The following is a 9,630-nucleotide window of genomic DNA, read 5'->3' on the forward strand; positions in this document are numbered from 1 at the left end:
CCCCTGCATCGGCAGGTGGACTCTCAACCACTGCCCCACCAGGGAAGCCCTAAACTCATTTTTAATCTTGAGAAGTTCTTAATATAAAAGTATGTAATTTTTCTTTTCTGGAGAAACATATTGTGACATTAAAATTAGTAAAATTACATCTTTTCTCCAGCATTAACATATAATTTTCATTAAAAGAAACTTTGAACTTTTCAAATATTTATGAAAGTAGAAAATTTTAAAGAGCCCTCATGAACCTACCATCTAGCTCCAATAATTAACAATATTTTTGCCCTTCATCTATCTCATGCATCTCTTTCCTATAGTATTTTAAAGCAAATCCTCACCATCGTATTTCATCCTTAGTTTTGTAAACTTCTCTGTTTGCAAAATGTAATTACCGTCCTGTTAACATGCCTAATAATATAAACAAATATGCGTCAATACTGTCTTATACTCAACCATCTTATACTTTAGTACTATATGTGTTCAGCATGCCTGAACACATTAAAGTTACATTAATACTCTCTGTTGAAAGTTGTGACAGTGGTACTATAGAAATCACTTTATTTGACTGTTATAATTTCAAGTCATAGAAAATAAATTAATATAGTTTTGAGAAATCTTGAAACCTTTTACCCAAATATATTCACGATATCCCTGTTTCCCATGTCAAGAAAATGAAACATGTTAAGAAATGTTAACAAAATAAAACATTACCAAGAGATTTGAAGCTGCCTAGACTGGACCCTTTCTAATGGCATCCTTATCCATCTCACTGTCCCATACCCTTACCCTGACCCCATCTCTGGCCCTGCCCCTAGGTAACAATTGTCCTCAATTTTAGCTTTTCTCATTCTCATATATGCCTTCATAGTATTAAACATATACAGTACAGGCATACTTCATTTTATTGGGCTTCACAGATGCTGCATTTTTTACAAATTGAAGGTTTGTGGCAGTTGTACTTCAAGCAAGCCTGTTGGTGCCATTTTTCCAGTGGCATTTGCTCATTTCATGTCTCTGTCACATTTTGGTAATTCTCACAATATTTCAAACTTTTTCATTATTATTATAGTTGTTATGGTGCTCTGTGATCAGTGATCTTTAATGTTATTTGCTACTATGACTTGTTGAAGGCTCAGATGATGGTTTGCATTTTTTAGCAATAAACTGTTTTGTAATTAAGGTATGTACAGTGTTATTTTAAGCATAGTCCTGTTGCACACTTAATAAAATACAGCATAGTCTAAACATAATTTTTATATGAACTGGGAAACCAGAAAATTTGTGTGACTTGCTTTATTGCAGTATTCACTTTATTGTGGTGGTCTGGAACTGAACTTGCAATATCTCTGAGGTATGCTGGCACTCTGATTTTCTAAGTCTACATAAACATGTACATAGATGTACAAAAAAGTTCTGGAAAGAAGGTTACCAGACTCACCATAATTACCTCTAGGAAGGAGAAAGGAGGGAACAAGATGAGGCAATTGTCAAAGGGGATATGTGCAATATTTTTATATTTTACAACGATAAACTATATGCGAAAGAGTGATGGCCATCTCTGTATTAAAATTATATCATAAAGTGATCCTACAGTTGTCTGGAGCTAGTGATCTAATTTTCTCACGTCCATAGTTCTTCAGCTTTATTTTTTGTTCTCAGAATTGCTTTGACCATTTTAGGCATTTTGCATTTTCATGTGAATTTTAGAATTAGTCTGTCAATTTCTGTGAATAACCTGCTGGAATTTTGATTAGGTTTGTAACTTATCCATTTTTTAAGGTCTTCTTTAACCTCTCTGAACAGTGTTTTATAATTTTCAGTGTACAGCTTTTGCACAGTTTTTATCAAATTTATACTTAAGTATTTCTTTTTGATGTGATAAATTGCATATTTTAAAAAGTTAAATACCAGTTGTTCCTTGCCAATATAGAAATATGATTAATTTTATTATATTGATATTCTAGCTTAGGAATTTGCTAAATTCATTTGTTCTCAAACTGTTTTTACAGATTCTATAAGATTTTCTACATAGATAGTTCTGTCTTCTGGGAATAAAGATAGTTCTTTAAGTAATAAAGATACTTCTTCTTTCTAATGTGGACTCCTTTAGTTAATTTCTTTTTCTTTATTACACTGGCTAGCACCTCCTATGCAATGTGAAATCAAAGTGTGAGAGTAGACATCCTTGCCTTGTTTGTAACCTTAGGGAGGAAGCATTTGTTCTTTTACCATTAGGTATGATGACTGCTATAGGTTTATCATAGATGCTCTTTATCGTGTTGAGAAAGTTCCCTTCTTTTCCTAGTGTGCTGAGAGTTTTTAATAGGAATGGGTATTGTACTTTTTCAAATGCTTTTCTGCATCTGTTGCAATGATCTTATAATTTTCCTTATTTTGTCAGTTAATATAGTGATTGGTTGATTTTCTATTGTTAAAGCAACAGTTTTATTCCCATGATAAACTCCACGTGGTTATAATGTATTATCCTTTTTATATGTTATTGGATCCAATTTGCTAACATTTTCTAAGGAATTTTTGCATCTATGTGTATGAGAGACATTGGTCTGTAGCTTTCTTGTAATGTCTTTGGTTTGGGTTCATTTTGTTTCTTGAATATGTAGGGATATATAGTTCATCAAATTTGGAAAATTTTTGGCTATTACTTCTTCAGATATTTTTTTCTGATCCCCCCTTCTCTTCTATCTTCCAGAATTCCAATTACACATATTTGACCTCTTGTAGTGGTCCTACAGATCACTGATAATTTGTTTACTTTTTCCATTCATTTTTCTCTTTGTTTTATTTTGAATAATTTCCATTGCTGTTTTCAAGTTCACTAATTAGTTTTTGGCAGTATCTAATCACCTGTTAATCCCATCCAGTTTATTTTTCATTTCTGACATTGTAGTTTTTATCTCTAGAAGTTCAGTTTGCACCTTAAAAAAATGTCTTCTATGTATCTACTTAACCTGTTTCATATTTCCTGTAGCTTCTTGAGTATATGAATATAATTATAGTAACTGTTTTAATATCTTTGTTTCCTAATTCTGTCATCTTTGTCATTTCTGGGTTGTTTTCAATTGAATGATTTTTCTCATTATAGGTTACATTTTCCTGCTTTGCACGTTTGGTAATTTTTTATTGGATTCCAGATATTGTGAGTTTTGCTTTATTTTGTGTTGGATATTTCTGTATTTTAATTCTAGGATGTGGTTAATTTATTTAGAGACAGTTTCATCCTTTCAGGTCTTGCTTTATACTTTGTTACATGCAACTAGAGAAGCATTTAGCCTTGAGCTAATTTTGCTTTGCTGTTGGGCAAAACCTTTCTGAGTACTATAACAGATGCAACTAGAATGAGGTTTTCTTACTTTGGTGGGAACAGGAGCTGTTTCTGGCCCTATGTGAACTTGGGGATTGCTTCCTCTAAAACTTTTGATGTTATTCTTTCCCAGGCTTTGGATGATTTCATCTTACACGTACACTGATCTGTACTCAGCTGAAGACTATAGGCGGACACTGTAGATTTCTTGAGTCCTTTCTCTGCACAGCTGTCTCCTCTCTGGTTCTCTGCCCTGTGAACTCGGCAACCTGGGCTTCTCTGGATGCCCAGCTCTCTGTCTTCAACTCAGAGAGACTGCAGGGCTCTGCCTGAGTTCCTGTTCCTGTGCTGTGGCTGGAAAGTCTCCAGGCAGTAAGCTAGGGCAATCATAAGGTTTACCTTGTTTGTTGCCTTTCTTTCAAGGATCACTGTCCTATGCTACCTACTGTCTAATGCCTGAAAACTATCATTTTCTGTATTTTGTCTGATTTTTCTTTTCCATTGGTTCAGGCAAGAGTGTAAATGTATTCCCTGTTACTCCGTCTTGTCCAGAAGCATAAAGCTCTCACATACCTGCAAGTTCACAGTATACCTGCAGTAGTTTATAAAAACCTAAATTCCCTGAGTATCCTAAATAAATAAAACAAATTTATCATGTTTTTACTTTAAGCTTGTTTACACACAACCCTAATAAGTCTAGTTATCTAATTTCTATAATGATAATAGCTAAAATTTATTGCATTTGTACACTGTGAGAAGCATTGTTTTATGTGGTTTGTGTGTATTATCTCATAAAATCATTATATGATTTATGAGGGTAACATACATTTTGCCAACAAAGAAACTGAGTACCATACTTGACACTGTTATGCTATTAAAAATTTATGGAGTCTGTCCTTATCACATTAGAAGCAGCAGATTAGAACCCATAGAGTAGAATCCTTTTATAATAGTAAGAAGTAATGTTTACACCCATTTAGTTGTTCATTCACTTACCCATTCCTTCATTCAGCAAATATTTTTTGTTTACTTCCTGTATGCCAGGCATAGAGGTAGAAAAACTATCAAAAGCAGATGGAGGACTTAGAAACTGTGGTCTTCTAGTGTCATCTGTTGAAGAGGCAGGTGACTCTATGGGGCAGCAAGTCATTGGGTGTTTTCTAAGAAGTCTTTAAATAAAAAGTTAATCTGTCTATATATCTCATTGAAGAAGACAGGGAGTGTATTTGTTTCAGCTATATCTAAATTCTGTTAGAATTTTATAAACTCTTAACTGCTTTGTTAGAAAAACCCTCAGCAGAACTTTAGGCAGAATGGTATTTCTATTAGCTGATAATTTTTTGTGTTTTAATTTTCTGGTTATTGCCACCATGATATGATGTATTATTTAAGTATTGGTGTTTGGTCAGATTAGTAGAATATATTTAGCATGCATATGATATCCTCATAAATTTGGTGGGCCTACTATCATAAACTGTGTCATATTTTCCTACGTTTATTTTATTTATAAAAGTAAATAAATTTTATTTATTTTTAGTCTTTCCTCCTTCATTTTGATAGGGTACAACTTTGATAGGCATAACCATCTAGAACAGGTGTTGTCAAACTATGGCGTGTGGGCCAAATCTGGACTGCTGCCTGTTTTTTGTAAATAAAGTTTTATTGGAACACAGCCATACCCATTTGTATACATATTGTCTATGGCTGCTTGTGCTCCACAAAGGCCAAACTGAGTTGTTGCAGCAGAGACATCTGGTCACAAAGCCCAAACTGTTTACTCTCTGGCCCTTTACAGAAAAAAAATTGCTGACTGCTACCCTAATATGTTATAGAATAAGTTATAACTTTTGGAAATTATGTTTCTTTTGGTGAAAAAGGGAAAGCTAGAAAAGCATTATTGCTCATTAGACCCTCAGATTTTTTGAGATGCAAATTTAATTTTTGGTACATTGTTTATTTAAAAATACTATTTAATCTATTGTATTTCATAAATTCATTGATTTTAGTACCATTGTTGTATGAATGTGAAAAGAAAATTTAAAAACGTATAGATTAAAAGAAACATAAGAGAGCTATCAACTAATCAGGAGGTATGGATGGGTTAGTTGGGTTCCCCTTCAAACAAAATAGTTTAAAAGACAAAAATAACAATAATAGCAAAAATTTTATGAGACAGTCAGGGAAATGTGAACATCGATTGAATAAACTATTTTGATTCTAAGGATTTATTGTTAATTTTTTTAGGTGTCAATTGGTTATGTTGTGGTTATGTTTTTTTAAAAAGTTATTTTTTGAGATGCATGCTAAAATATTTATATTTGAAGTTATATGGTATCTGAGATTTGCTTCAAAATAATCTGGGTGGGAATATAAATGAATGAGATTAGCAATGTATTAACAATTGATGAAAATGGGTGATGATCCTTTGAGTTCATTATACTATTCTCTGTAATGTATATGTTTGAAAATTTTTGTAGTAAAAATTTTAAGAAGAGTTAAATCCTTATTATTTAATTTGGACATTATGTGTTATTTCCACATACAGCAGGTTCTCCCTTATTTGCACTTTATGTGTTTGTAAGCTTTAAATAATCAGTAGCCACCAAATTGGTGGTCTTTCTTCAGTTCTGTGCATTTATGATTAAAGAAGTAATAGGTAAAATATATAGAAATCCATTTTTAAGTCCAAAGAAGCAGCTCTCATTTTCTCCTATATCTTTCTCATCCAGCATAATGCATTTTAAGCAGTTTTGAGAGCTTTCTGAATCACTAAATTGCACATTTTTAGACTGACTACATAATGTCATGGTTTTTGAAAATTTCCCATCCATGAAATTAATTGACCTCACTGTGTTTTCGGGTGTTTGGCTATGCTGGCACTTCAATAGCTCAGCTTGTTGAAGGTTTTAATAATCCCACTCAGTGCTGGTCTCAGTAGTGTTGCTTTTGTTTCTTAACACTTTAGACTTGCTTTAGTGTAAATTAAGGAGAGCATAACACAAGGAAAATGCCATCCTTTAGAGAATTTTGACACCCTAGTTTATTGTTGAATATCTTGCCAATGTTTTTCTAGTGCTTAGTGTGCTTCAGGCACTGTTCTAAATGCTTAGCATATATGGATATCAATGAAAAGCAAAGATCCCTGTTGTTGTGAAGCTTACAGTTTATTTGAGGGAGATAGATATAAACAACGGAGATAATATCATCAGTTATAAAGTATGTGGTATGTGAGAAGGTAGAAAAAAGAAAAAATGTAAAAAGGACAGGAGAGGCATTGGGAGTACTGGGTAGAGTAGTGCAGTGTGTTGGGTACAGTTTTAAATTGGCCTCATCAGGGAGATATATTTAAACAGATGGGGAAATTTGCCATTTGGGAAATAAGGAAGATCCTGACAGGGAACAGTCAGGGTGAAGGCCCTGAGGCAGGAGTCCCCTTGGCATGTTTGTGTTTTGTAAGAGGCTGGAGCAGAGTAAGCAAGGGGGCAAGAGGAAGAAGAGATGAGGGGAGGAGGGAGCAGAGAAGACCAGATCACTTGGGAACCTGGAGATCCTGGTGAAGGCTCCAGTTTTCATGGTAGAGTCCTCACGAGGGGTTTCGCAGGATTTTGAGAAGAGAAATATCATTACCTGACTTGTGTTTTACAAGGATGTCACTGGCTGATGTGTTGAAATTAGACTGGGGCAGGGGACGGAGCAAGGCGAGCATGGAAGTGATGAGGCCATTTCAACACTGTAGGTAATAGATGATGGCGGCTCAGACCAGGGCAGTGGCGAGAAGTGCTCAGATTCTGGATGTGTTAACAAGGTGGAGTCGATGGATTTTTCTAGTGAGTTGAGGTGAAACTTCTGTGAAAGCTTTTTCCTTGGAGAGTCAGAAGAATATTTGAGAAAAATTTGAATTGGTGCTGCATTCAGTGTTCTGGGAAGAGATTTTTCATTTTTGATAGTATAGTTTTTAGCGAAAGCTCACGTAGCTTTTTAGCATTTTAAAATGATTTCAAAAGCAGTTATATGCCATTTTGCGTGACGTCAAACTACTGGACAAGTAATTTTTGGTAGTAAGGAAAGGTCAGGATCTCAGAATTCTTATCCTTAAGACGGCATCCAAATATTCACCTTCCTGTGAATATTGTATAATGCCTAACGTATTTAAAACCTTGCATAGCAGACAACTGCAAACTAATTTTATTTAGAATCAAACCTATGAATGATTAAGAAATGAAAAATAAAACTAAGCTTATGTTATAAAATGCTTTCGATTCCAGATGCTGGGATAGAACCCCAAATGACGAATGGGAGTGCTGAGAATACTAGATTCAGCTCCAAACTTCTGTCCTGATGATTTAATTTAATACTTCAGCATCTCCTTTACATCTTCACGTGAAGAGAGTTTATTTCTTATATAAAAGTCTTTTTCTAGCAGAAGGAAGTGCTACAAATGCTGTCAGGACAGCTCAACTTGCATCCAAGTTCCTGCCTCAGTTATTCTTCCATTTTCCTTTAAGTGACAGCTTTTCTTTGCAGTTTCTTTGCAGTGGTCTTCATTTGATACAGGAATAGGAGGAACTTTTCTATTTTTGGAGTCCTTTAGATTTTTTTCTAAAAAATGGAAGTTTGAAGAGGTATTCTTATTGGCTCTCTCCCTTCCTCTCTTTTTTTTTTAATGCTCCCTCCATTCTCACCTTCATATATACTTGAAAATAGTTACTGGGCTTAACCAATTTGTTTGTCATTGGAACCATTTGGATATGTTTCTGAGTATCAACTTAGACTTTCTTCTTCTAATCTGTCATTGATCTTCTTTTGAACAATCAAATCTAAAGACTTCAATATGTATTACTTCGAGTTTTTAGTGTTGGAATGATTAGAGGAACAGAAACAAAAAATAGGGAGCAGGAAGCTAATGAGTAGGCACTAGTTCAAGGAATCCATTACTAGCTGGCTGAGAGCTTTAAGAAGTTGGCTGTGGAAGGAGATGAAGTGATTGATTATTATGGTAACTGCTTGCTATTACTGTGTTAGGGAATGGGGTGGTTAATTATCCTGCATGCTATTTGAAATCTTTGAAAGGAAGTCTTTTACAGTTAGCTAACAGTATCCTTTTATTCACTTTGTTATGTTAAAACTTGCAGTTTGGGACTTAAAAAAATTACTTTTGGGACATAACACACTGCTTTATTTACCACAGTAAAAATGATTCTGACAGCCATATATAATTTTTTATTGCATCGAGGCTTAGAAATGTAAGTGCATATCATTGTGTTTGGTCATTTCTGGATGTACCCCACTCATTTTGGGTAGATCCAGGTGTTATACTAGGCAAGAATACTAAATCTGAAGACATTCACTTAAGCTTTGACTCTTAATCTGATGAAATAGATCTTGTGCATAAACTGAGAACCACAGTTGATCCAAGATAAATCTTAATAGTTTCCACTGGGAAATCAACTATTTTTACTTCTTATGTTACATTTTGCCAATTTTTACTGGTTAGTTATTGCAAATGATATTGTACCATTTCCACTTGTAAAATTTCTAACTTGGGGAAAAAGTAAAAGAATTTTTTAGGCATGTAGCCATTTTGAGGTATTGCAAAATTTTTTCAGTTGCCTTACTATATTACTTATATTACTTTATTGAATATGTAGGAGAAGATGACACTGAATTTTTAAAAGAGTAATTTTTCTGTCGTTAGCTTTTTAGTTGGAGAAGGAGCCTACAGATGGGCAGTAGATCATGGAATACCCTCTTGCCCTCCTAACATCATGACCACAAGTAAGTAAAACTTTTCAAAATTAAGCTATATTAGCATATATACCTGAAAGTGTTACATTGCTTTTGATCCATATAGTACCTATATTTAAGGAAGAAGGCTTGTATGTTGAAATATTTTAGTTAAAAGATAAATAGAAAGTTATTTGATTTTAAGCCACCTTTATATTCTTGAGGTTCCCCCACTCCTGCTTTCTCATGCTTTTAAAAAATTTTTTGGCTGCATTGGGCCTTCGTTGCTGTGCATGGGCTTTCTCTAGTTGCGGCGAGTGGGGGCTACTCTTCATTGTGGTGCGCAGACTTCTCATTGTGGTGTCTTCTCTTGTTGCGGAGCACGGGTTCTAGGTGCGCGGGCTTCAGTAGTTGCAGCACGCAGGCTCAGTAGTTGTGGCTCATAGTCTTAGTTGCTCTGGGGCATGTGGGATCTTCCCGGACCAGGGACTGAACCCATGTCCTCTGCATTGGCAGGCAGATTCTTAACCACTGCACCGCCAGGGAAGTCCTTGCTCATGTTTTTTTTTTTTTTTTTTTTTTTTTTT

The 9,630-nt window shown here is 34.6% G+C and overlaps 1 protein-coding gene across 1 annotated transcript in view; it reads left to right on the forward strand.

The window, feature by feature from the left end:
- TASP1 (taspase 1) overlaps positions 1-9,630 on the forward strand; it is a 236,680-nt gene that overhangs the window by 50,795 nt on the left and 176,255 nt on the right. The window contains exon 7 of the mRNA XM_007450197.1: positions 9,015-9,094. Coding sequence (XP_007450259.1) covers positions 9,015-9,094 — 80 coding nt within the window. The remainder of the gene's footprint in view (positions 1-9,014; positions 9,095-9,630) is intronic.

This window comes from Lipotes vexillifer, unplaced genomic scaffold (assembly GCF_000442215.2).
Source record: "Lipotes vexillifer unplaced genomic scaffold, Lipotes_vexillifer_v1.1 scaffold137, whole genome shotgun sequence".
Lineage (NCBI taxonomy): Eukaryota > Metazoa > Chordata > Mammalia > Artiodactyla > Lipotidae > Lipotes > Lipotes vexillifer.